Source organism: Durio zibethinus, chromosome 22 (genome assembly GCF_047325235.1).
Source record: "Durio zibethinus cultivar Kanyao isolate XHJ-2024 chromosome 22, ASM4732523v1, whole genome shotgun sequence".
NCBI classification, from domain to species: domain Eukaryota; kingdom Viridiplantae; phylum Streptophyta; class Magnoliopsida; order Malvales; family Malvaceae; genus Durio; species Durio zibethinus.
In genome coordinates this window covers 20,069,365-20,096,107 of record NC_143183.1, presented here as the reverse complement: position 1 = coordinate 20,096,107, position 26,743 = coordinate 20,069,365, and the positions used below count along the sequence as shown (strand labels likewise).

Genomic DNA, 26,743 nt, shown 5'->3' with positions numbered 1-26,743 from the left:
TGATTTCGAAATAGACATTATGCCTATACGATTCAATTAGACCGTGATTAGATTCCTCTAATAGTAAGCGGCTAGAAGTCTTTGGTTTTTTTTTCTTCTTACCTCCCACTGATTTCACATTTATTTTGGTAAGTTATTACTATTAGTAGTCAATGGCAGTAACCATAGGTAACATGATCAACTTGAACATTATAAAATTCTGAATTACAACTCTTTTTCAATAATCTCTTTGATGTATAAATCTTTTTTTATTTCTTTTTCCTGTTCCATAAAAGTTGTAAGAATCTGGTCCACTACTGTTAGAGAAGGCATAACTTCATCTCATTTGTCTCTTCCCTGTCCTATTCCACCGTTTCTGATGGTAATCCGGCGTTTTTTACTGCTTCCTCACGTGTTTTATTTCAAAATATTATCATTGAAGTTCCTGTCTGTTGCTACTTTTATCTCAAACTGTATTGCATTACACCTTTTTCTTTTTTTTTAGTTTTTCATCATCATTGAAGCTGTTAAGGATAACATGTTTGTATGGTTAAACTCTAACTGATCTTTCTTTGTTGTTTTTAGTCAGGAATGAGGTTGATATAACAGTTTTTTCAGTTGGATCAAAGCATTTGTTTGATCATTGTCATATAGGGGAGGCTGGCTATGATTGGAGGAGACAGAATGTTGTGGCAGATAAAGTCTTGGATTTTTATAGTTTTGATCATAGATGTTTTTGGAGCAAATTTTTACAGTGTTGAGGCCAAACCACATCGGATTCTTTTGGATACAGATGTGGATACCGATGATTTCTTTGCTCTCTTGTATCTCTTGAAGCTTAAGAGATCAGAATTTGAATTGGAGGTGAACTGTTTTTCTGCATTTACTTTTCCTTACCAATGCTTTTTTAATGTAAAAATCTCATGCCTTAAGCTTTTGTTCAATACCAATGGTGACAAAGCATGCAAAAATTCCAAAGAAATATACCATTTTTTTCTTTCCTTTATCTTGAGTTGATTCAGACATGATTCTTTAAGTCCTTCGAGAAAAAATCTTTATATGACAGTGATTCTGGTAATTATATTTCTGATGCAGGCAGTCACTATCAACACAAATGCATGGACTGATGCTGGGCATGCTGTGAATCAAATTTATGACATACTTTACATGATGGGCCGCGACGACATAGCTGTTGGAGTAGGAGGAGAGGGTGGAATCCTGGAAGATGGTACCATATTACCAAATGTTGGTGGATATCTTCCAATAATTGAACAGGTCAATCTCTTCTCCATCCAACTATTAGAGTTATATTTCTGATGATCTCTTTGTTTTTTCCAGAGAAAATGTTGTTTGTTGTTTCTGCTTATAGCGTGCATGTTATCTGTAATTTACCTACCAGGGGATGACAACAGCTGGATATTGTAGATACAGGCAACCAATTCCAGTAGGCCTTGGAGGACGACTAGATATAGACACCAACTATGGCCTTCGAAAAGAATTCCTTCCACAGGTAAGAAAATTGTAACTAAGGTGAAGAAAGCCCCAAGCTGAATGGGTGAATTTCAGTTCATTTATATGTGATTCAAAGCTTCCATTTTTGGCCATATGATCATTTAGATTTAAAGCTTATGGTTTCTCCATGGAATCAGGGCAGCAGGAAATATTCTCCTCTTCGACAGCCTACTGCTCAGCAAGTGATGATTGAAAAAATATCTGCAGGTCCTATTACAGTATTCGTGATTGGAGCTCACACAAATTTTGCCATTTTTCTCATGAATAATCCACATCTCAAGAAAAATGTTGAGCACATATATGTCATGGGTGGTGGAGTGAGATCCAAAAATCCAACAGGTTGCTGCCCCAAAAATGCTACCACATCTTGCCAGCCTCGCCAGTGTGGTGACCCTGGTAATCTGTTCACAGACTACAATACTAATCCTTATGCTGAGTTCAATATCTTTGGAGATCCTTTTGCAGCATATCAGGTAACTGAAGAAATTGATCTGTTAGTAAAATCCTTGTTGACTGATTGCATATATATAGAGTCTTAAGAGTAACAAATGTATGCTAATATTGTAGGTGTTTCATTCTGGTATCCCAGTCACCCTTGTTCCATTGGATGCGACAAACACCATCCCGATAACTGAGGAGTTTTTCAAGGCATTTGAGGAGAGCCTGGCGACTTATGAGGCAGAATATTGCTTCCGCTCCTTGAAAATGTCTCGTGATACTTGGTTTGATGACCAATTCTATACGGTACCCCTTCTGAAAAATGCTTATGCAGCAATCTTTTAATCCATGTCTATGACAGAAGTTTCTAAAGGACACTGATATCGTGTTTCCACTAGTTACTAACTCTATAATGCATATGCAATACCATGTTTTGTAGTGTTAATGCCTTTATTGTTGCTATCTTCTGGCTTCTGCAGAGCTACTTCATGTGGGACTCGTTCACTTCCGGTGTGGCAGTATCAATCATGCGTAATTCACACAAGAACAATGGGGTGAATGAATTTGCCGAAATGGAATATATGAATATAACTGTAGTTACTTCAAACAAGCCTTACGGAATATCTGATGGTTCAAATCCATTATTTGATGGCCTTAAAGTTCCAAAGTTTAAATTGAAGAAAGGTGGAGTTCATAGTGGTCATGTCCAGACAGAACTTCGAGATCCATTTTGTTTTGTAGAGAATGGAAAAGGGAAATGTAAGGTAAATTCTTTCTGTCAGTTGTACCATAATGGAAAACTTCTTGTAATTGAAACAAAAATCTTTCATTTTTAAGTCTACTCCACCCCCATGGAATCCAAACTCTTTTCTGTTGGATAGTTTTTAGGTGATAAGTGACCCTTTGGTTACATACTTACCATTGCAAATATCTAATATTTACTGACTATCTGAGGGATTCATTGCATTATAATCAAATAGGATGGTTACACAGAGGAGGTAACCGGTCCAGATGCAGTTCGGGTTCTTGTAGCTACAAAAGCAAAAACTAATCAGGATGTTCGCAGCAAACTTGACCGAGAATTTTTCATAAGTTTTTTGGATGTAAGTTCTTAACATTTTTCATTGAAAAGACTCCGATATATCTGACATTTACTAATCTCATATTCTCTTTTGCAATGATCTCTGTACTAATGAATTTCAGACACATGGCTGGAATGCAGGTCCTAAATAGACCTGAACAAACCGGGAGGTTCAATCTTTCTACGGAATTTCCTTATTATAGAGAAGTTCTTTACAAACCAGATTTTAAAAACAAAAAATTGGGAAAACCTGTTGTTTTTGATATGGATATGAGTGCTGGAGATTTTCTGGCTCTAGTTTATCTCCTCAAAGTGCCTGTGGAAGTGGTCAACCTCAAGGTAAGTAGTTTCAGTTTGATCAGTTTCACTGGCTATGAATCATATGCAACGTAGGCCTGGTTTACCATGTAAATGACGCCAAAAATGCATGTATGAGCTCTCAAAAAATGGCTGTAAATGGCCTAATATGCCAGCACCTCACGTTTGTCAGAACTTCTCTAATGAAATGCTTGTATTAAGCAATTAGTACATACTGAAATAGGTTTCACCTACATGAAAATGGAAAGAACTTGGTTTGCCAATTATATAATAAAGCAGCAGGTTTGATTTCCATTATCTTTCTCCTTATCCAGGCAATATTAGTAAGTCCAACAGGATGGGCTAATGCTGCTACAATAGATATCATCTATGATTTACTGCACATGATGGGCCGTGATGACATTCCAGTTGGTCTAGGAGATGTATTTGCAATGAACCAATCTGACAAAGTTTTCCGTGCTGTTGGAGACTGCAAGTATGCTAAGGCTATCCCACATGGAAGTGGGGGATTTCTGGATTCGGATACTCTTTATGGGCTAGCTCGGGACTTACCACGAAGTCCTAGAAGGTATTCTCCTATATCCTTCTTGTTCTCTCTCACTCTATTTCCTGTCTGAAGTACTTAGAACTGAAATATTTTGCCTTTCACTGCAGGTATACAGCAGAAAACTCCGTAAAATTTGGAGCTGCTCGGGATACTGATCACCCTGAACTAAGACAACCTCTGGCACTTGAAATCTGGACTTCGATATTGAAAACTCTGGATCCTGGATCTAAAGTTACCATATTGACCAATGGACCTTTGACTAGTTTAGCCAAGATTATAACCGAGACAAAAACAGCTTCACTGATTCAGGTACTTGGATTTTATCTCTTCCTTCTGTTTTACTATGTGAAAGACTGAAAGGAGACATCTCTAAAATAGATAGTCAAAATTTATGAGTAACATAAACTGAAAGTTAATCAAAGTTTTCCAGGAATCAACTCTTCTGTTAATAGTTATAGGCGGTATTGACCAATATTCTCTGTGGAATACTTTCAGAATTTTAAAGAAGTCTTTTATTCTCTGGAATGAAATCAACTGGTGATTTTCAATCTAATTGCAGAATGTGTATATTGTTGGAGGACATATCAGCCGAAGTAGCCTTGATAAAGGAAATGTCTTCACTATTCCTACCAACAAGTATGCTGAATTCAATATGTTTCTTGACCCGTTTGCTGCAAAGACGGTTTTCGAATCAGGACTAAACATCACACTCGTTCCACTGGACACTCAGCGCAAAGTCAGTCTGTTTGAGGAGACTCTAAAGAGGCTGCAGCTGACAAGGAGGACTCCTGAAGCTCAGTTTGTCAAGCGTCTGTTATTCAGGCTATACACTTTGCAGCAAACTCATCACAGATATCGCCATATGGTAAAGTTTTCTAGTCTATGAACAAACTGTCACACGTTAAAGAGCTCAATCCTGATCTGCCTGATGTTGACTAAAATGAACTTTCTCCATTGGAGGACCCTCCAGTTTATCCTTGCTTCCTTTCTTGCTTTCTTCTGCTACAAGTAACAACTGAATCTCTATCTTTGCAGGGTACATTCTTGGGTGAAATCCTTGGTGCAATATTCTTGGCTGGAGATCACCCCAGTCTGAAACCAACAATGCAAGAAATGCCCATCAAAGTCATTGCTAAAGGTGTTGAATCCAGGGATGGACAGATTTTGATCGATAAAAAGCAAGGCAAATTAGTCAAAATATTGAAAAATGTTGATCCTATGGCCTATTACGATCTATTTGCCAGTAGATTGGGTGACAAAAAGCAGTCTGCTGTACTAGGAAGCTATGATGAACAGAGAATAATGTGGAATACACCACCTAATCGAACTTAGGAATTCTCATTTTATATCAGTTTTCCATTCCCAATAAACAGAAATTCAATCTTAGTTTCATGATAGTTTAGCACCTTTGTTTGTATTGCTCATATTCTTCATAGTAGAATCTCCTAAAAGACAATGCTTCAAACAGAAGAAACCATTATGTTTCATATTCAGATCGATGAAGATGCCATTAGAAACCAGGAAGCCTCGTACCACCGATCAAACCATCTCAACATCAAATATATTCTTCGTTGGAATATAATGAAAGCATGAACAACAAATAAGCCGATGGTTTAGTGGCGCTGGAGTCTGCTTTTCTTCCTCACTGTTCCTATCCCGGCTGAGTTATTCCAAGTCTTAAATCACTTCAAATATCGTTGGATTATAGCATCATTCATTGTGCAATCTTTAAAACATTGACCAATAAATATAGTAATTAATGCACCAACAAAAGTTTTACCTTCAAAGATGCTTCATTGTGGGACCAGATTAATTGAGTTGATGGTTGATGATTCTTTCCAAAGGTTAATATGCTTTGCCTGTTACTTTCCCATTTCTTGGTTTAACATTATTTTGTTGGTTGGCATGTCAACAAACATTCTTTTTTTTTTCTCATCTTTGGTTTGGCCTAAAATATAATCCTTTTCCGTATGCATTTAATGTATTCAAAATTTTACCCACATAATGCCCCACAACTTTCTCAACCTTGCTTCTCATTGATGATTGAATTATTAATATTTAAGTATAAAAAAGACCGAATGTTTGACTATGTGATTGCCCATTTCACTGAAAAGTTTTTTTTTTCTTTTATTTTTTCATTTTTTTAACAAAATATTGGAAATAAGGGAAGAAGACTCCACTGATTTCCAAGTTCTTGTCCATTAGTTTGGCAGCAGACAAAGAGACAGGCCCAACAGATTGTAATTGACACTGAGAATCATATCTTCATAAATGGATTTATATTCCTATATTCCTACAATGGGGAAACAGAGAGAACAGCAGTAGGAGAAAAAAATCAAATTTGTCTGTCATTTCTGTAACCAGGTTAAACAACAAATCTCATTGTATCTTTGAAAGCATGGCTGCCAACCAAGAATGTTGATGGATCCTAGACTAATAACAGTAATAACAGACAACAATTTTTGCAATTAAGTGTGGGATGTAACAATAAATCATCGTAATCTAAAGATTAAAGAAGAGAACACAGAGGATAAAATTTTATTTCCAATGGTGGGACTTCATTAGGAAGGGCTCCCAAAGAAGGAAGATTAACTCCCCTGCTATCTAGCATAACATCAGATTAAGGAGTAAATTCAGTACTTGGATGTATTAACAGTCATATAATCACCCCGACATGAGTCACGTGCGCGAATTCATGCGTGCATGTGTGTATGTGTGCGTGCTATTACCAAATGATGGATCTAATCTTAGCTTCTGTTCTCTTTGAGCCATTAGGAAGCAGTGTTCTCGAACAGTCTTTCATTCATTGAAGGCTTGATGCATGATTTTCTATCAATTTTCCTGTACTAATAGCATAAAATATTGTAAGACCACCCATGCAAATGAGTGGCATTAGAAATCTATCAATTGTAGTGCTTCACAAACTGGACAAGAGTCACATGAATGGCAGAAAAAGTGCTAATGAAGAAGAAATTATCAACAGAAAGGTTCCTTTGAGGTTAGGATTGAAACTAGAAGAAATCTCTTCTTTCATGAAAGTCATACAACAAACAAGTTCACTGGCAAGAAAAAACAGAACCCTATAGTAACTGGCAGAATTGAAGTGGATCACAAAAACCATATGTGCCACTGTATAATCCAACCCAAAATCTTGCTTTATCCTTCATGTTCAAGGTCTTCAAAAACCCATTTCCATAATTGGAACTGACCCACCAGCTGCCACAATTTGTTGCTCTAGCTGCAGTCAGTAAATAATGTCTCAAAAAAGTGAAAAAAAAAGTGAAAAAAGGAAAGCATATCAAGACCAGTCTCATAACTGAAGTCAGGAATGAATCAGATATCCTTTAAGCAAAAAAAAAAGAGTACTAACCCTGAACAAAGCTTCAAGCTTGTTCTTCGCAAGGTAATACTCTTGTTTCACTTGTTGAAGACATCTCAGGCACCTGAAAAATTTACATAAATTTTTTTGTAAAAGGAATAGAAAAGGAAGGGAACAAAAGGCTTCCTCCATTAGACAGAATAAGGCAACTCACGCTTCAGTGTTCTGCTCCTCACAGAAGTTGCGGAAAGCAATGCAAGCATTTTTAACTCTCTGCGCTCCAATGCTGTTAAACACAAACAAGAACCATTGACTCTCATGAAACAACAATTATTTTCTCTATCACTAGAATGGTCAGATCTAACATTTTTCATTTGAATTAGCACAGTTTTTGTAGTGTAATTATGGGGTTCAACTACTATCCAAGAAAAACAAAAAAAAAAAAAAGGGAGAAAGGGGACAGAAAACGCTGAAATTTAAGACAGATCAGAAATTTATAGCAGGAAATGAAGGCTGAGGTTATCAAGAAATTAAAGAAAGTGATTTTATAAGTACCTGGAACTGCTGCCCTTCAATTGATGGACATGTGCATCAACTTTTTTGAAGTCTACATTTGGCTGATCTCTGTATGACAAAAGGTAAGGAGAAAACAAGAGAAATCAAAGACACGTTTAAGAAAGGAAAACTAAAAGCTGCAAGAAAAAATAGCTATGGCAAGATAGAAGAAAGCTGAGTCAGATTGAGTTCTTACAAAGCCATGGTGAGATCATTGAGAAGCTTTTCAGAATCATCAAAGAAGAGAGACACAACTTCAACAACAAAATCTGGGTTGCTCTCATCTTGAAGCTGTTGAAGCTGTAAAAACTGACCATCCAAGAAACCCTTCTCTCACCAACAACAAAAACAACACCCAAGGAAAAAACAGACACTATCAAAACAAGACCAATCAAAAGGAAAAACAAGACAAAGCAAACAAATCAAATATACCAAAACAGGAAGAACAAAACAAAGAAAAAATAACCCAAATTGAGATTTTTGTTAACGAACTTGTACATTTCAAGTTCTTTTCTCTTTTTGTGTTTACCTCCATAAACAAGGATTTTGTGTAGTCCATCAACCTTCTCTGCATCTGACCCACCTCCATTCTCTTTGCCTTTGTTTTGTTCCCCCCTTCCCTCTCCCTCTGCACACAAAAACCAACTTCCCACTAACAAAAGCTACTATATATGACCCAACAAAGCGGAAAGCTTGTTGCTTAAATTTTAGAACTTTGGGGTTGGGATGGAATTATAGTACAATAAAAAAACAAAAGGGTACAAATGCTTTTACAAACCTTTGAAAAGGATAATGCGCTTGAACAAAAATCCAAAATATTTTCCACTTTGCCTTTTTTTTTTGTCTTGTCCTAACGTTGCTTGCTGCAAGCCTATAACTATAAAGTCTATGCTTCTTTTTCTCTGAATTTTTGCTTCAAATGCTTCTGTTTTCTTTTTGCCCTTCGCCTCCTTTTCTCTCTCCTTTTCGCACAAGCATTTTGAAAGGAACCCACTTCCTTCTCCCATCCCTTATCTGTCTCTTTCTTTCTACTATCATTTCATTTTTTATTAGTATAATAATAATATTTTATAGTGGAGAGTTTCCTCTTTAATTTCTTTTCCCTTTGCTTTTTCATGTTGGCATGAACTATTGGATTGTATTATTATTGAAGAGTAACCCCCATTGAAGCTTGTTAAGAGTTTTAAATTCTGTTTTATGGAAATTAATGCATATTTTTCACCATAAAAGATGGTGGGAAACGTTAGAAATAATTGATAACAAAAGTGATTAATAAGTTTCGAATAATTTCACAATTAAACTCTTCACAGTTTTTTTTAATCATAAATTTCACCTTAATGGCTACAATAAGTGTGTAAAATCAGTTGTTCCTTGGCTAACTTGATTGCAACATCATTATAGGAGTAAAAGGAGAGAAAAAAATAAAATAAAAATGGTGGGGGCAGAGGATTGTCGATCAGGGAACAGGTCCTGTCATCACAAGCTGGAAATTGCGTGGTTGACTGCCATGTTGCCTTGCTTCATTTTCATGTATTCTCTATAATAATAAACATTCATCTTCCCAATGAATCGTGAACTTTTTGGAAGGTGACATCATTCATGTATCATTCCCCAATCCTTAGGATGATTTGTTATGATGTAAGTAAAGATTTGAACTTATATTTAAGAAGATTTTTTTAAGATAAAATTATAAATTTTTGAATTAAAATAAATAATATTTTATAAATTAGGTGAAGATTTTTATAAATATGTCAAAATGATCATCCGTGAATAGAAGATAAATGCTAAGTGAAAATTACTTTTAAAATTTTGAAAAAATTAAGTATTACGTAATAAGAGTTATTTTTAAAATTTTAACATTATACTTTTGATTTTATGATTTTATATGCTTTCTGTAATGAAAGGAATTTGTGACGTTTTAATTTTAAATTTATATATTTTATAAATTTATTATGATATATAAATAAAATTTTAAATTGTGATATTTTTAATTTTATATTGAAAAAATATATAGATATGATATGATATATAAATTAAGACTTAAACTTAAATTTGTAAAATATTTTTTATGAGATAAAATTATAAAATTTTTAAGTTAAAATAGATATTATTTTTCAAATTGAATGTGAGTTTTCATATAAATTCATGCTTATAAAATATTTTTTGTATAATAAGATTGTGATATTTTTGAATTAAATCTAATAATATCTCACAAATAAAGTGAAGATATCCACGCATAAAATTAAAATAATTTTCAATGATATGATTTTTATTAAAAAAATCATAATTTTGAAAATGAAAAAAAAATTTAAATATTAAATTTTAAATTTTAAATTCATTTTTTAAAAATAATTATATAAATTAATTACCGTAAACTTTAAATTATTTTTAGTGTATGTTTTAATTGAATTTAACATGATAATAATCCCACATTTCTTTGAATTCAAGATGGTTACTAAAAAAGCTGATTTTGACAAATTAGTACATGCCATGTGACCAGAATCGTCCATACCGACCGCATTTCACTTCGATTTATGCCTGTCCATTAAGGTCTCTTTCAACATTATTATTCAAAAGTTGGTTTTATCCAAAAGTAATAAATAATAAAAATTTTGACTTTTTAATTTAAATTTTTAATTTTTAATCCAAATAAAAAAATTTAAAAAATATATTTGAAAAAAAATTTATTTTATTATTTTTATATAATCTTAATAAATATTTTAATTATTCATATTTTTTTGGTAAGCATTCATGTCTTCACGTTTCTGCAGTAATTTCAATATTTTTCCTTTCATATTTTAATTAAATAATAATTTTTAAACATTGAAAGAATCTTGTTAGGGCCAAGAAGACTTACATACAGCTAATCTTAGTTCAAATGTAGTTGGCCTCTTTTTTTTTTTTTTTGTGTCCTTGAATAAATAAGGGACAGCTGGACCGAAGATATGGGTTTTGAAGGTTGAAAAATCCTCTCTGCCTTTATTTCCATGGACAACCATAAATGTGGAGAGAGAATCCTTATCGTTTGTTAATATTTTATTGCTTTAAAAATATATATATATTTTAGGTGATTTGGGATTTCCTTTTATTATTCGTCTCTTTCCATTATTCGTGCATATCATGGAAGATTGCATTCAAACGTGCCTTTGATGGATATTCCATTAACTGCACTTTGGACTTAAAATCAGAGAAACCTGACGTTCATGATGTTGTTGTTGTCGTTGGAGGATATGGAAATATCGAATTTGCAATTGTTCTTTTCTTTTTTTTTTTCTTACAAAATGGGACAGCAGATTTTTATAATAATTCGAAATGACACTTTGCTTGAGTTTGGATTTTAGCCTTTTTTTTGGGTGCAGTATGATTCATTTCATTATTTTATTAATTAGATTTAAATGAAAATATTTGATAAAAATAAAATTGAAATACCTAATCATAAATTTCTTTTTTTTTTTTATAAATACCAAAAACCATATAAAAATTGATATAAATCACACTTTAACCCAACACAAAAAGGCACCACTAATTACTCTTTGTTTCTTCATTCTTTATAATGTTAATTCACCTTGGGCAATACTTTAAGCTAAAGCCAAATCATTTTTGCATTGAAGACACAGAATCTGTCCTACCATTGAATTTTAAAGGGTTTAAGTAGTCAACAACTCTGTGATGGCTGAGCATCTGGTTCAACTTTTTATCACTAATTTTTTTTCCTTAAAATAAAATGTTCAGGCACGAAAATGAGATCATTGATCAGGTATGCCCACCCAGAAAAGGTTGACCACTGTAAGAATCCGGGAACATTTCCTATACCTAGCTATTCATGTATTAATATAAAATATTATATTTATATTATATTTTATATAAAAATTACGTGTGATAATTCATATTAGCATAAAAATATAAAATATAATTTTTTTATTTTATTAAATTTATATATAATTATTATTATAATTTTAAATCGTATTACCTTTTTATCTTATTTTTTGTATTATATCCGTATTATAGCACTATTTCGTATTTTAGATTGTTAAGTCTACCTGTAGCCGCAAATTCAGTGGCTTCATCGCGCACACCAATTACTCCAATTGTTAATCAGGGGCTGTTTCCACAGGCTGTTGTCTGTGAGAAGCACTCGGGAGTACAAAATCAAGAATGCACCAAATTGATACGTGAAAATGCACCTCTAAGATCGTTAGAAAAGGAGGCTGAAATTAAGTAATTACTCAGAAGGGGGTCATCAGTGCAGTCGAAGTTTAAAATACATGTATTTCAACTATGTTTGTGAAAACCGTAACAGAGGAAAATATCTTTATAATCCACCAAAAAAAAATCAATAAATAACTCACTGAAGAAAATCCAGCAGCAGATACTATCATGGAAGCACGTAGTGTACAGCTAACATACTTTGCAACTTCTCCTACAATAACCAGCAAGCTCTGCAGATCCAATCATATACTCTGAGTTCTTGGAGCACTCGCCAAGAGCAGCCCATCTCTCACAGCTCTCATTCAAATCTGTGCAGTTGCCACCGGCAGACAAATTCTTGTCAAAAGAATCGACATGAATCCACTTTGTTGCTGACCATTTCTCACCTTCAGTCACCGGGCACCCACCGTGCAGACTGCTTGGGTCAGGGATAGCAGTTGGGGAGAGACTGAAGAAGAGAAGGGCATCCCCTCTTCGTGGTTTCACTAATTATTTCCAAGTGAGAGATGCAAAATTAACGAAACATCAAAACATCAATTCATAGTTGAGTAAAAGTATAAGATTTTCATAAAAATTGTGCCAAATGGTATGTTGCTAACCTGCAATTCCTGTCTTTGCACATTCTGAGAGATAATCATCTTTTGCAGGAGTCTTACGACGTGAAGGTTCCTGATGATGAAGTTGAATTAGAAAAAAATGTATTATGTATTATCATTACTTGCTACAGAGAGAAGATAACTGCAGTCATCCCAACGCAGAACCTAATTACTCACTTAAAAGAGAAGCTTGTCCCATTCCCCATCCATGAGCATGTATGTCATATGTAAAAACTGATTAAAAAACTTCTCAGAATAAACAGAAATCATGAAGCTTACAAAATTTGAGCCACTAGAAAACACGAGTGGCTTAAAGAACATGTGACTAAGCATATGAAACAACACAAGAAGAGCTCTAATAGAAACAAGGACACTTAAACAAACCTCTGCTTGGGGGAATACTGTTTCACCACCTTTGGTCACATCTGTAAGATACATCAGTACAGTTGCTATGCGGTGTCCACCCCTGGCAATATTCACCTTGTCAACAAAGTAATCGTAGTGTGGATCATATTTCCGTCCACGCTCATATCTCAACACTTGTATGTCTTCCCCATTTTCTGGAAAGGAGAAAACAAAAATCTTGTTAATATGTACTTAATTTAACAACTGCTAATTTTTATTCTCCATATCCTCAAACATGTATGTATCTGGTTTATGCTAAATATATACACGAGATTTATGTGTCCCAACCAAAGAGTAGCATGAAACTTTTGGATGACCACCAGAAGATGATCAGATTAAGTTGATTTAGATATTGGTATATTCACAGTTCATAAAACATAAAAATTACATTCCAGATGCAGAAATTATCAATCCAGATATATATTTCACAGACGAACAGAATTGTGCAAAAATAACAGTCCTTTACATGCATTCAAAATGGTGGGTAGAACCACAATAAACGAACCTAAGTAAATTACTTATTAAATTCCAACCTAAAACATTGACTACTTGAAGATATGTTTCAAAATTTCCTAACCTATCATTATGGTGTGCAGAAATCTTCACAACTTATTAGAATGTCATTAGAACAATAGTTTAGACACAGAACTAGAGAAAGTGGTCTAGTAGACCACCCAAATTAAAATATGGTAAAAGGTTAAGATCAAGAAAGATAGAAGCTCGAGCAACAATTTTCTTAAGCATATGGTAAACGTACCTTTGGGAAGAAATGTCCATGTTGAAATCTTGTCCTCTATACCAGCAACAATAGGATCCTACAAAAGAAACAAAAAACGATATGTTGAAATCTTGAGTACGATAATGCACGTCGCCGAAACATCCAATAATCAAACGCTTAATGGTTTCAATGTTACAAGTTCCTCCTTCCAAAAACTAATGGCTAAAAGCTTGTCAGACCGAACTCTTCAGACCATCACTAACATATGTTTTTCATCAAGATATACCGTAAATCTCAAGCCTATATAACAAATACAAAAGCACGAAACTATCTATGAGCATGAAATTGACTACCATTTTCACCAAATCCTACCAATGTTCCAAAGGGTTAGTGTCAAGTAAAACTTAAAGCTTGAAATGCCCACAATTAAGAACTTCCATAATTGGAACAAATAAGATTGAGAAGTGTTAGTGTCAAGTAAAGCTTAAAGCTTGAAATGCCCATAATTAAGAACTTCCATAATTGGATCAAATAAGATTAAGAAGCAATAACTATGATCTATAACAAAGTAGATAAAGATCGAACCTTTCCCTTAGGAATAAACATCCCTGAGCTCGTACGGACTTCGCTGAGCTTGCTTTTTCCACTGACATTATCAGCAACAGCAGATCTCTTCAGCTCCGATTTCGCCTTAAATAGTAATTAAAAAAAAAACCCAAACTTAAATTGATTCAAATTGAAAAATAATTTACGAAAGTGGAAACTGGACCTACGAGAGAGACCAAATGATCACATTCGAGGTCCGTTAAGAAACCTTCATAAACAAAAGCCCTGCAAAAAAAAAAATGAAAAATTTACTAAAATCTTTGGCCAATTAAAAAGAAATTGAGAGAGAGAGAGAGAGAGAGACCTAGGTTCCCAGGAAACTTGTTTGACTTTAGAAGGATTGATAATGGAGCTTGGAGGAGTTAAGAAAGAATCACAAGATTGGTACAAGATTGAAGCGATTAAGAACAATTTCAGGAATTGCAGAGGATAACTCCTCACAACAGCCATTGAATGTAGAGTTTGGATCGAAAGAGAATGAGAGATTTTCCGGGAAAGAAAAAGTCCAAAATTTTCTTGGGAAAATGGTTCTTCCTGATCTGATTCTGACCAGGGACCTGTTTAAACTGCATATACGCAGGTAGCCGCCGATGATTATTTTTCACCTGATTATTTTTGAACCTGATGAGCTAAAACGGTGTCGCTTCAGAAAATATTTTGAAACGTCTCTTAAAATTTTGCATGGTAGAAAATTAAAACTAGTATATATATATTCATTAATTTATTTAATTTTCATGTAAAATCAAATAATAATTCAAATACAAGGTATCTAACTAGTTTTATTTGTTAATTATGCTTTTTCTTGTATTTTTCATTCTTTTCTTTGGATAAAATATGTAATTCAAACTAAAAAAAATTTCACCCAAAATTTTTTTATTTTTTTAGAAGTTAATTTTGATCATTGAAACACAAAATAAATTTGAGTTATTTATGGGTTTAGTAAGAGTATGATATATTAAAAACTTAATTAATGGTTTGTCGGATATATATAAGAGAAAAAATTAATAGCATTTTTTCATATTTCATAAATGATGACGTGATTATCTATATAAATGATATATTTATCTTAAAATTATATAAAAAAATCATGTATAAAATGAAAACGTGACGGTTAGTATAATAAAACTAGTTCACTTCCAACTTATGAATGTAACCTTATTAGTTTTTTTTTTCATTGTTCTTTTTCCTCTTACAAACTGCTTTCCTCTCCCTCAATTTTGGGTTCATTGGCGTACATGTAAAAATGTAGAAGAGTCAACAAAACACATGATTTACAAACTTCATTGAAGAAGAAGAAGAATTCAAAGTTACCTAATGACAAAAAAAAAAGGACCACAAAACTCTGTCAATGTGACTAACAACGTTTAAACATCATTAGACTGTCCTAAAAGAATCTCCAAGTGATGATTCAGATCGTTCAAATACTTAGTTGAGTTGTATTCTTCTGCATCATATATCTCCTCTGAGTAAGTCCTGGGAGGTATCGACTTTTCGCGTTGTTTCAGTGTCTCCAGGCAGCAAAGATCACCCTTTAGAATGTCCACAACCTGCAGGAAAATGCAATGTTTGAATCAATCAAGATGCAACATTTTCTTCAGATTGTTAACTATAGTTTTTCTTGGATTGGAAGTAACTTGTAATGCTTGCTTGGAAAGAAATCTTTTTTTTTTTTTTTCATATGCAATGAGAGGACATGCCTGGCTCATTTGGGGTCGATTCACTGCAGACTGATGTATACAAATAGCAGCTGTTGCAGCAACAAGGTTCAACTGGTCCGACTCATATGCATCGCCTAGAGTTGGATCAACGAGTTCTTTGATCTTATTTTGTTTGATCAAAGGTTTTGCCTGCAAGAATTTGTACAAAGGAGTTGAATCATGGGGATACTCAAGAATGGTGGACATGTTAGTATAAATTCAATTTTGGTGGAGTAAAGCAAACCTACCCACATAACAAGGCTTTGCTGTGAACTATCTACGGCTTGCCTCCCTGTGATGAGCTCCAACAGCAGTACCCCAAAAGCATAGACATCTGTTTTTTCATCGATCGATGCCATGCATGAAAAACTCAGGAGGAAGGTAACTGTCATGGCAAAAATTCTGTCGAAAATTTTTAAGCAATAAAAGAATTTTAAAGGTTCAGAAACCAAGTGGGATTTTAAAGTTACAGACCCAAATGTGCCTTCCACTTTAGAGACGATATGATGAGTCCATTGATCAGGCAACCACTTTGCCAGGCCAAAATCGGAATTACATTGAAAATTCAAGTTTAAGTAAGGTAGTTGTTATATATGCAGTAACTGTTGTTCCATTTTACTGCATTTACAGCAAAATTGTTCGAGTTCAAGATGTACCTGAGCGTCGAAGTCCTCTGTAAGCAATATGTTTGAAGCCTTGATATCTTTATGGATGATTCTCCTCTGGCAACCTTCATGAAGATAACTAAGGCCTTCGGCAGCCCCTATCGGGATCTTGATCTGATGCCCCAGTTCAGTTTCTCCTTGGGGCCTGCATATGCATAGCAACAAGTTGAACTACTAAAATTTTGTCCATCAAGAACTTGTGAAGAAATGGAACTTAAAAGGCTTCTGAGAAGCAAACCATAAAGTAATGATGCCAGGCTTCCATGGGGAGACAATTGGAGAACAAGATGCATCCCTCCTTCAACCCCATACCCAATCAATTTGGCAATATTGGGATGGTCAACATGAACTATAATTCCAAGCTCAGACAAGAAATCCGCTGTCATCTCCTCCAGTGAACCTCTGGTCAACCACTTAATTGCAACAAGCATTCCACTTTTCAGTTGCCCTTTGTAAACTTCTGCATACCCTCCTTCTCCTATCAAATTTTCTTCTCAAAAACAAAGATATAAATGTCTGTCAGCCTACCAGGGCAATCAGAAAATGTCAAACGAACATGTTTCTTTCCAAAGTGTAAATTGGACCTTAAAACAAGATTGAAAATGCTAAAAATAAATGATCAAGTACGAGGAGGAAATACTAAATATACCATGGCTGAAGTTATTGGTTGCTTCCTGAAGCTCTGAGAGCGAGAAGTTCTTCCAGGTAGATTTAAAACAGCATAGTTCAGCATCCAGAGCTGAACATAATTGTGGAACCATGTCATCCCTAATTCTTTTGCTCTTTCTTCTAGTGAGCTTAGGTTTTAGGCGAGGCCAGGTTTGAGAGGGTATTCCAGATCCTTTCTTCAGTAAGTGAAAAGAAGCCACGCCAGTGAACAATAGTAGCTGAATGCTGTTGATTTTCAGAGTCTGACAAAGTGCTGGCCTTAGAAGAAGTTGGCTCAGATTCTGTAGATGCTATACTTCTTGATTCTATAGATTCTACAGTACTTGTTGAGCAATCCTCAGGAGCAGCTTTTGTAGACGGGTCATCTATTCTCTCTACTTCGGAGTCTAATGATGTTGTGTCTAACACGATATAGAATTCTAACATTAGCAAAATTATTGAAGTCTATTATCATGTCGACTCTAGAGAACATGGAAATGGATGATTAATTACCAAGAGATGAAATTGCGTCCGAGAAACCTGCTCGATGTCTTCTCCTTATATGACGAAAAGGCTCCCATTTCTTCTTTTCAGTGCCAGATTTATTGGAACTTTTGCTGTCAATGGATGGTTCATCACTGCAAGAGGGAAAAAAAGGAACCGATGATATGAACAACATACAATGAGCAAAAAGCCAGCCTGAAACAAGATGGCAAGCAACAAGCAAAAAGCCGGCATGGGAATTTATATATAAACAATGACATGAAATTATCAGTTAAGCATGCCTCAAAGATGAACAGATATATTGTCAAAAGAAGAACAAGAACACAGATCAGAAGAGCCATTAAAACAGCGGCTTTTAGAAAAGCAGGTAATGAAACTGAAAGAAAAGACAATCTTAACATTTTAATGCAGAATATAAGGTTAAAGAAAAAAGCCTGAATAATTAGAAAAAAAAAGCTCAAAAGGAAAAGCTACAGACTCAAACATATATAAGTTCCAATGATTCTTAATTGAATGCTAGGAATATAGGGAATTCCATGGAACAGACTTCTTCATTTTCAATTCCAGTTCTTCTCAAGAATTACAAGCAGCTTCTATTTCTTTCCATCAGAAAAAAGCATAGAGCAATATTTTTTTTCAATCCCAATACCCCCTAATCGGTGTGATTGTGAAGAGTAAATTCAAATGCCATTTATTTTATGAAATTAAACCAGGGAAACTCAGAGCAACCCAGAGATATAAATGTAAAAGAGATTTGAAATCATCAAAGCATAGCTACATAAATCTTGTAATTCATTGGAAACATAAAAGACTCCAATTGCCTGAAAGCCAAAAGTTTATGAATTCCAGGTTGTGATAATCCTTGAAGATCAATAAATAAACAAAATCCAATGCTGCAAAACACGAACAAATCATAAAGAAACCAGACTCAGAAACTAAAGACCCGAAAAGGATGCTTGGAAAGTACCATGAATGACCAGAAGGTTCTCTTGCATCCCCCATGGCTTTTCAGAGGTGATCAAACCAGGGAGACCTGAAGGAATGAGAAAGAAGGAGAGAGAGAAAAGATGAAAAATGACGTATGCGCTTGGCATTATTCTCTGAGCATTTCTCTAATATCCATATTGTTTTTTTTTTTTGACAGATCACCTGATTTTTGTGCCTAAAAGTAGGCTTTCTCTTATTTCTTCCTTCTTAATCCATTCTCTTTTTTTCTCAAAAATCTATAAAAAAATGAAGAAGTGAATATTTTGATCTTATTTTTAGCATATCACGTTGAAGGCTTGTAAGAAGCACGTTTGGAGTTCTTCTAACAAGAACAGCAGTTACAGCAATGCCTCTCCCATATTTTTGGGACATTAACACGTGGAACAATTAGTTCTTCCACTTTCTGTTGCAATTTCTTATCAATCTTTTGCTTGATACTTCAACCAACAAAACATTCTGGGTCATCAAGATAATCTTCACAAGTTGAGAAAACAGGATAATTTGTCACTTCAAGTGCAGATTCATACCACATGAGCTTGGTTTTCATAAATTTTTTAACTTTCCCACAGAAAGTGCATTGCCAAAAAGCCTTCCTTCGAGCTGTGAAAAGCTAACTTGAAGGATTACCTTACTCTTCTTTACCCAAAAACAAAAATAAAAAGGAAAAACAAATGGATTTTAAAGTTTGATCAGGGCCGCTAGCCCCTGGAATTATTCAGCCCAAGTTTTTTCTCGGCTAAAATACTAAAAACTTCTTTACTTTTTTGAAATTTTCAAATAAACCCATATATTTTTATTATATCCTTTTATTATATCCATTCATCATACCCAACTGAATTTTTGACATGAAAATCACTAAAATCTGTTAAATGAATTGATATTTAATTAAACAAAAATAATACTCTAAGAACTTAATAGTTAAGGATTTAACTGAATACAATAAGAGAACAAGGGATTATTTTAAAATGTTGAAAATTTATAAGGTCTTTTTTAGTAATTTAACCTTTTTTGCTATTATTATTTTTCACCATTTTAATCAAATTTCTTCTATTTCTCTCCCCTTCCATCTTTTCCTTGGTGAGGGCTACATAGCCTAAGTGCCTAACATGTAAGTACTTAATAATGATACAATTTTTACTATAAAAATCAAAATCCAAAAGAAAGTACGATCCCCAGGGGAAAATAGAAACAGGGATCAAATATCTCTCCCTCCTTAATTGAACAAGAAATTTCAGCCAAAGCATCAAATATCATAGAACAAAAAAGTTAACAATAAGTATGTTTATTGTTCCTTTTGACATGCATTTCGATGATTCTCAACAATGAAACAGGGCATGGAGTATGAACAAACTTACACTCAATACAAAACTATAGAAAAAGAGTTTTCAGGAAGGGGTCACAGCACAGGTTTTTATTAGGCAACTTTACACCAAAAAATGTCTGAATAAATCACAAAGTGGAAAAACGGATGATTACAAACCGTAGATACAGTTTTAGCTCAGCTGATTTAATGGACGTTGCGATTGATCAAACCCTCAAATATTGCGTAAAGATCTCTGTTATCCGGGCCAAAAATCTCATCTGCCTTCCTTAAAGTCTCCTGGATAATTCAGGTAAACAAAGGGATGAAAATGTCACAATGAGAAACAAATAAAAAGAAGAAAAAAAAATGGAGTCAGAAACAAGGAGTTGCATACTTCTCTTGTTTGCTTGTGGGAATTTAATTCTTTAACATTTGCCAGGAATGCTCCAAACTGCTCATAAGACAAGCGGCCCCTGATGAAACAGATGAAGAGGTGAGATAGGGAATTTGTGATAAGCCATGCATTCAGGTGCAGGCAAAACTTCAAAGCTGGTGATATAAATCAAGAAGCAAGAACATACTGAGAGTAATTTTGATTACGTTCACTCAGGTGTTTCTTAAAACAGATAAAATTGTGCTATATGATCAGATACGTAGATTCTGCATATATCAGTGTACAGAACAGTATAATCTTTCCACAACTATAAGTATTCATATTACAGATGTGTTTACCTGACTTGGCGGAAGAATTCTTTTCCATCAACCCGAGTGCGTCCTGAAACATATCCAGAAAGAAGTCAGGATACGTTAAATCCTATATAGTCGCTTCCTTATAATTAGTTAAGCTGTTTCAAGAGTCCTTTAATCGTAAAACATTTTCCAGTATTATGAAATAAATTTTCATCTAAGTTGCAACATTAAAATAGTTGGATGCCACAGCTCCATATACATCCACAAAGCTTTAGTGCCAGTATTTCTTTTCCTTTCTTCTCCACTTTTCAACATTCCCTTTAGGCAAATGTTTCAATTAAGACGATTCAACATTTTGGGTTCTTCTTCAGCTGTCACATAGTACTGAAGAACTACACATCCAGCTCTAAAGCAGTTAGATTCTAAATAAGGTCTTATTTTAGAAGAAAAGTTTTGAAGCTAACCAGTCTGTGATCCGGTTTCAGACCTATCATCAACCATGCCTCTTGAGGTAGAAAATGAAATTGAATGTCTCCTAGGAGACACTGGCTTAGATGTCCTTGTGGGAGATACAGAAGCTGACAGACTTGGTGGGGAACCTGGAGGAGTTACCCGAGGTGTGCTTATTTGTGATGCTAGTAGGAGGCCATGCGGTATGCCAGGTCTTGATGCTGTTATAATGGTACATAGCAAGAAAAATAGACAACAATATTGAGTAAGAAAAAGGGGAAAGATTAGATTTCAATGCACTCAATTGCAGCATTACTATTTTTCTCATGATACCACACATGCTTGAACAAACGTCCATCAGCAGAGAAACAGAAAGAACTTCAGTAAAGTGAGGAAGACTTTTATAGTGGAAATAATCATGTTTATGACTAAATCATGCAGCACTGCCAAAACCAACAAGGACTGCTGCGTACCATCTGTGTCACGATCCTCCACAAATGAATTTCCCATATCAGAGTACTGGCTGCGCATTGAAGCAGTTCTTGAGGGCAAGGTAGCATCATCTTCTAAAAAGTCAGAACAAACCAAGGGTTATATCATAATGAAAGGAAAAAAATTTAACCACTGACAAACAACTTATGTATCTCACAAAGAACTATAAGGCAGGTGCTTTGTAATTATACATAGAATTCTCAATCCAGACTATAGATAAACTGCATAAATGTAGTTCAAATGAGCTCAACTCAGTGAATACGAAAATAAAACCATACCTGATGGTGTTGGCTTTGCAATGATCTGAGGACCCCCAACCTGTAGCAAAAACAAGACTTAACAAGTCAAAAAACCTCGAAGCATTGTCCTTGAAAGAAATTCTTGGAATAATCGATAGAGCACTCCAGTGGACAACTTACAGAACTTTCCTCATCCTCTTGAAGCGACTGCATAAGCGTCCTTCTAAAGACCTCCAACTGCACATTTGCAGAATGGTAGAACCTCAGAGTCTTAGACTACATTGTCTAATAAAACCCTTGCACACTACTTGTCATTTTCCCAACACCATTTAGCTCAAAGTCTCAAACCACATCAGCCCTTGCCAATTCATAAACATCAATGAAGGGCACACTCACATTCCTAAAGTTATCATCATTCTTGTACCACACATACAAACCCACAAAAATGAATGCATTCAATATCATCATGAAATGCTAATGCCTTCCCATACCAGGCACCTCAGAAGGGCACATTGGTTATAAAATTTAATGGGCACCCTTTATTTTGCTTTAAAATCAAAATTTCTTCACCATTTCAACTATCATATAACACGTTATACATAAATAAATCCATATACTTCTTCTACTTCCTTCTCTTTTTCTCTTCCTAGTTATCAATCAAAAAGTAGCACTTCATGACAATTTGTAACCAATCATTAATCCAAAACTTAGAAACCAAAAATTTATAAGCTGTAGTAACCAATCAACCAAAAGTCAAAACCCCATTAACATATTACCTTGGAAACATCCCTCTGAAGCTTCCTTACAGTGTTAGAAAGCGAAGCATTATCTTTCAACAAGCTCTCCTACCAAAGAAAAAACAAAGTCAATTACTCATTTATTTTAAAAAAGTAATAAATCAATTGAAGTAAAAGCCAGGTCGGACCTTTTCCTGGTCGGTCTTAACGAGTTTATCAGAGGTTTCAGACAAAGAAGCATCGAGGGCATCGATCTGGGCATAAAGGTCGGCGATTTGTTGGTCTTTCTCGGCGAGCTTGAGTTGAAGGGAAGAAGACTCGGCTTCGAGCAAAGAAACACGTGTGGAGAGTGCAATAGAGGTGATCTTACGGGCCACATCGAGTTGCTCGAAAGGATCAGAGGGTAACACTTGCAACACTTCCTCGGGAAGATCGAAGGTGGAACCACCCGATTCTTTGGCCAACATGTCTTTCTCTCTCCAATCGTTTCTCTATTTTATTCTAGTGCTTACTTTTTCTTTTATTTATTTTTTTATATATTGCATGAAAAGAAAAGGGATTGGATGGACAGGGAGGTTGGATTTTGGACATGGGGGTGAAACTTGAGGATGTGAGGGTGAGTACATGTTTTTTTTATTACATTGCAGAAACATGTGGCTTGCTTGTGTCGTGAATGGATAGGCAAAAGACAAAAAGATACTAGTGCTCTGCTTTTTATTTTTCTTTTTGCTTTTTGTTTTTATTACCGTTTTTTCTTTTTAAATTAATAGGAGTAAGAAAAAATTAAAAAAATTTTAAATTAATTTTAAATTATAATATTTGATTTAATTTAATTTTTTTATTCAATTTAGATCAAATTTAAATATTAAATATATATTAAGTTTAGATCAAATTTTAAATTGAGATGTAAAAAATTAAAAAATATATATTAATTTTTATATTTTTAAAAATTTTATAAAATAAAATAATTATTTTTATATAAATTTATTTAAATATATTAAAAATTATATTAAAATAATATATAAAAAATAAAAAATCAATTTTAAAAATCAATGAATTGAATTGTTAAAATTTAATTTAAATCAAATCAATTTAAATTTAAATTAAAATTTAAAAATTTATAATATTATGTATTATTAAAAAAATCAAATCATATTCCACTCGTTTCAAAACATTATCACCGGAAAATATTTGGTCCTAAACCGGGATGAGTATTGCCCATTGGGGTTTAAAGGCATTGTGAAGTTCCTTTTCATGGCCTTGGCAGGCTAGCTTGATTGGAATTTTGAACCCATTATCAGGCTGACTGAAATTGGGTTTCTACCCGATTGCTAGAGTAGCCCAACAACTAACTAGCCCATAAAACCCTGAAAATTTTGTTCCTCTTTCTGCCTGTTTCAGTGCAGAATTGTTTTTCTGGGCTCGTGGCTGATGATTCGAGTCAAGCGGATATGTCCCCAGAGGGGCTGCCTTTCCATTACAGATATTCCGAGAGTCAGATTATCAGATTATCAGACGAAAATAACACAATACCACATTTTCTTTGAAAATCTTGAGGCACGATTTGAAGTCATTACAAAACGGTGAAACGTATTATGTATTTATATTATATTTGTATTATATTAAAACTGTATAAAACATAAAAAATTATTATATCAAATATAAAACATAATTTTTTATTTTTTAACAAATTTATATATAATTTTCTTTAAAATTAAATTATATCGCTTTCGTATAAATAATTATATCGTATTTATAAATCTAGAACCAGTATAGCTATGGGACTGCGAGAGATTAGTAAAGTTATCAAACAACCAGATATATGTGACTGACCTGACTCATCCTGTCCAGCACTTCTCAGGCTTAGCTATAGGAATTGGATAGATGATGCGCATCAGTGGGCAAATCTGGGACCGTGAATAATGGATGATAAAGGAAATAAAGTTCAACCATATATCCACTCAAATCTACATCATCGAAAAGCAAACACAAGTGGCAGAAATTTGTTGAGTGACAAATGGCCAGATTCACTAACCTGGATTATATTAACCGAAAGTAGATTCTCCAACATGTTTTAAAACACAGCACTAAGAAAAAAAAAAGGAAAAAAATTGCCTTCACTCTGTCCTTTTTTTATTCAACTTCTTGTCTTTATAGGAAAACATGGGTTAGTTCCATTTTAGTCCATGTTAGAATCAGTTCCTATTCATTAAGGAAATTGGTTATAATTTTTGGTCCTAAAAAGGTTAAAATCTTGTTTATTTTATGAGTGTAGAACCAATTGGTTTAAGTGTACAAATATATGTATTATAAGTTTGTTTAAGAGTACAATTACCTGTCTAAACTCAAAAAATTATTCAAATTTTAAGAAAATTTAAACAAAAAATTAAAACCCATTAAATTAATTTGGATAAAATTTTTAAATTTGTTTAAATTTCGAATTAAGTATTGGATAAAATAATTAAAATTCAAGTTCAACTCAATTTGGTCTAAATAAACTATATATAATTAAAATATTATAATTATATAAGTATATATATGTAAATTTTTATTTTTTATATTATATATTTTTTAAAAAATTTTATTATATAAATTAAGTTTAATAAGAGAGTTTGAAATTTATTTTTTAATTTAAATTGAATTTAAAAATTTTAAAAAATATAAAATATTAAGCCGAATCAAATTTAAATAAATATATAAATTATTGATATCAAATATGTATTTATGAGCTTAGCTATGAATACTTTTATTATATTATAACTTATAATAAAATAAAAATATACTTCACATGGAAATGAAAATTCTCAAAAAGGAAAAGTAATGAAGCATGTAAAGCTATTTATCATCATTAATTAATTTAATTATTTTCATTACTTTCACTACTTTAGCATTAATTAGCTTGGATCGACTAGAGATATTCTTTTCTCAAACAAGTAAAAGTAAAACAAAAGGAAAGTGTTCTGAGCCTTCGGGTCTAGGAAATATGTGAAGTAACATTCAAACGAAATTTCTTTCACCTTAGCAATTAAATTTAACTAAAATCTTTAGCAACCCAGTTTTGACCAAAGACACTCGAGACCTAACAGAAGAATGATAAAATCACCTATGAGATGGCCTAGTTAACTCAAATTCCACAATCAAAATCCAAAGAGAAGTTTCACATGGGCTCACGATGGAAGTAATAACTATTTGAATAAGATCGAATTTAATTTTTTTAGATAATACATAATATTATAAAATTTTTAAATTTAATTTGAATTTGAATCAATAATATTTTAAAATTAATTTTATTTGAATTAAATTTTATCAGTTTGATTTGATTTAGTTTATAAATTTTTAAATTTTATTTGTTTTATTTTTATATATTATTTTAATAAAATTTTTAATATGTTTAAATATATTTAAATATAAAATAATTATTTTTATTTTATAAAAAATTAAAATATATATAAATTAATAAAAATATATAATTTGATTTGATTTTTTTTATATAAATTCGATTCAAATTTAATATATATATATATATATATATTTAGTATCTAATATTAATCAAAGTTAAATAAAAAAATAATTCAAATTGAATCAAATATTATAATTTTGAATTTAATTTTGATTTTTTTAATTTTTTCTTATCCCAAACTCATGACAGCTCAACTCTCCTGGGTGTATAAGGCAAAAATATTCCCGTGGGTGACCACCTTCTAGCTTTCTAAAGGCCATAAACCTTTATAAAGTTTCCATGATTCTCACATAAACTTTTTCTTTATGCTTTCATCTTTATACATTTTATTTTATATTTTTTCTTTCTTTTTCTCTGGGAGGATGTTTCCACTTTTGCTTCCAACGCAGTACCATCATTTTTTCTTTTTGTAAAGGCTATGGAGATTGAGAGACACCGAAGCATTCTTTACTTGCTTTTACTTCGCTTCTCAAAATTGAAAACTCCAACCTTTCTTTAAATGCTTTTTCAGATTTTTTTCCCTTTTTTATTTCATTTTCTTCCTTTTTTTTAGTGGATAATCAATGTCCACTCAATTTTATTCTTTTT

General features: G+C 33.2%; 4 protein-coding genes and 1 pseudogene across 11 annotated transcripts; 1 reads left to right on the top strand and 4 right to left on the bottom strand.

Annotated features, from left to right (window-relative positions):
* The first annotated feature begins 222 nt into the window (after positions 1-222).
* Positions 223-5,267, top strand: LOC111306790 (nucleoside hydrolase 3-like). Of its 3 annotated transcripts, XM_022904707.2 has the most exons (13): positions 223-361; positions 565-843; positions 1,075-1,254; positions 1,379-1,489; positions 1,629-1,964; positions 2,059-2,235; positions 2,409-2,693; positions 2,910-3,032; positions 3,152-3,349; positions 3,643-3,896; positions 3,983-4,184; positions 4,435-4,740; positions 4,911-5,267. In XM_022904707.2, the coding sequence occupies exons 2-13, from the start codon at positions 646-648 to the stop codon at positions 5,205-5,207; spliced, it is 2,667 nt and encodes an 888-aa protein (XP_022760442.2). In that variant the 5' UTR covers positions 223-361; positions 565-645; the 3' UTR covers positions 5,208-5,267. The 3 variants fall into 3 exon arrangements, with proteins under 3 accessions (XP_022760442.2, XP_022760443.2, XP_022760444.2); XM_022904708.2 differs by lacking the exon at positions 223-361 and having other exon boundaries at positions 427-843; XM_022904709.2 differs by lacking the exons at positions 223-361; positions 565-843 and having other exon boundaries at positions 1,115-1,254; positions 1,634-1,964.
* A 1,581-nt stretch (positions 5,268-6,848) lies between these two features.
* On the bottom strand, positions 6,849-8,471 carry LOC111306794 (histidine-containing phosphotransfer protein 1-like). Its single transcript, XM_022904718.2, has 6 exons — positions 8,279-8,471; positions 7,946-8,076; positions 7,750-7,818; positions 7,409-7,480; positions 7,246-7,318; positions 6,849-7,113 (listed from the first exon to the last, which is right to left on the bottom strand). Exons 1-6 carry the CDS (start codon positions 8,336-8,338, stop codon positions 7,054-7,056), a joined length of 465 nt encoding a protein of 154 aa, XP_022760453.2. The 5' UTR covers positions 8,339-8,471; the 3' UTR covers positions 6,849-7,053.
* A 3,470-nt stretch (positions 8,472-11,941) lies between these two features.
* Positions 11,942-14,898, bottom strand: LOC111306793 (putative prolyl 4-hydroxylase 4). The gene is made up of 7 exons (XM_022904715.2): positions 14,588-14,898; positions 14,451-14,508; positions 14,263-14,367; positions 13,717-13,774; positions 12,939-13,114; positions 12,558-12,627; positions 11,942-12,443 (listed from the first exon to the last, which is right to left on the bottom strand). Exons 1-7 carry the CDS (start codon positions 14,731-14,733, stop codon positions 12,148-12,150), a joined length of 909 nt encoding a protein of 302 aa, XP_022760450.2. The 5' UTR covers positions 14,734-14,898; the 3' UTR covers positions 11,942-12,147.
* A 530-nt stretch (positions 14,899-15,428) lies between these two features.
* LOC111307160 (receptor-like cytosolic serine/threonine-protein kinase RBK2) lies at positions 15,429-19,890 on the bottom strand (annotated as a pseudogene). Its single transcript, XR_016331844.1, has 8 exons — positions 18,765-19,890; positions 17,807-17,931; positions 17,295-17,715; positions 16,884-17,135; positions 16,455-16,790; positions 16,229-16,365; positions 15,981-16,130; positions 15,429-15,830 (listed from the first exon to the last, which is right to left on the bottom strand). The product of XR_016331844.1 is annotated as a receptor-like cytosolic serine/threonine-protein kinase RBK2 (transcript).
* LOC111306792 (PH-response transcription factor) lies at positions 17,807-23,307 on the bottom strand. 5 transcript variants are annotated; one of them, XM_089751283.1, is made up of 10 exons: positions 22,884-23,305; positions 22,735-22,803; positions 22,139-22,195; positions 21,998-22,037; positions 21,701-21,793; positions 21,242-21,448; positions 20,820-20,862; positions 20,482-20,560; positions 20,265-20,384; positions 17,807-17,931 (listed from the first exon to the last, which is right to left on the bottom strand). In XM_089751283.1, exons 1-9 carry the CDS (start codon positions 23,160-23,162, stop codon positions 20,292-20,294), a joined length of 960 nt encoding a protein of 319 aa, XP_089607409.1. In that variant the 5' UTR covers positions 23,163-23,305; the 3' UTR covers positions 17,807-17,931; positions 20,265-20,291. The 5 variants fall into 5 exon arrangements, with proteins under 5 accessions (XP_089607409.1, XP_089607410.1, XP_022760446.2 ...); XM_089751284.1 differs by lacking the exon at positions 17,807-17,931 and having other exon boundaries at positions 20,051-20,384; positions 21,701-21,790; positions 22,884-23,307; XM_022904711.2 differs by lacking the exon at positions 17,807-17,931 and having other exon boundaries at positions 20,051-20,384; positions 22,884-23,304.
* Between the last annotated feature and the right edge of the window lie 3,436 nt (positions 23,308-26,743).

Bases quoted from the DNA above. Each gene is read 5' to 3' on its own strand.
- LOC111306794 (XM_022904718.2), bottom strand. From the start codon at position 8,338: ATGGAGGTGGGTCAGATGCAGAGAAGGTTGATGGACTACACAAAATCC. The intron at 7,819-7,945 runs GTAAGAACTCAA...TTTGTCATACAG, and splicing joins AATGATCTCACCATGGCTTT to AGATCAGCCAAATGTAGACT. The intron at 7,319-7,408 runs GTGAGTTGCCTT...TAAATTTTTCAG, and splicing joins GAGGAGCAGAACACTGAAGC to GTGCCTGAGATGTCTTCAAC.
- LOC111306792 (XM_089751283.1), bottom strand. From the start codon at position 23,162: ATGTTGGCCAAAGAATCGGGTGGTTCCACCTTCGATCTTCCCGAGGAA. The intron at 22,804-22,883 runs GTCCGACCTGGC...TTTCTTTGGTAG, and splicing joins TTAAGACCGACCAGGAAAAG to GAGAGCTTGTTGAAAGATAA. The intron at 21,794-21,997 runs GTATGGTTTTAT...CTGACTTTTTAG, and splicing joins TGCAAAGCCAACACCATCAG to AAGATGATGCTACCTTGCCC.
- LOC111306790 (XM_022904707.2), top strand. From the start codon at position 646: ATGATTGGAGGAGACAGAATGTTGTGGCAGATAAAGTCTTGGATTTTT. The intron at 3,033-3,151 runs GTAAGTTCTTAA...GCTGGAATGCAG, and splicing joins TTTTCATAAGTTTTTTGGAT to GTCCTAAATAGACCTGAACA. The intron at 3,350-3,642 runs GTAAGTAGTTTC...CTCCTTATCCAG, and splicing joins TGGAAGTGGTCAACCTCAAG to GCAATATTAGTAAGTCCAAC.
- LOC111306793 (XM_022904715.2), bottom strand. From the start codon at position 14,733: ATGGCTGTTGTGAGGAGTTATCCTCTGCAATTCCTGAAATTGTTCTTA. The intron at 13,115-13,716 runs GTACGTTTACCA...TCTCCTTTCCAG, and splicing joins ATGGACATTTCTTCCCAAAG to AAAATGGGGAAGACATACAA. The intron at 12,628-12,938 runs GTTTGTTTAAGT...CTTCATCATCAG, and splicing joins CAGTATTCCCCCAAGCAGAG to GAACCTTCACGTCGTAAGAC.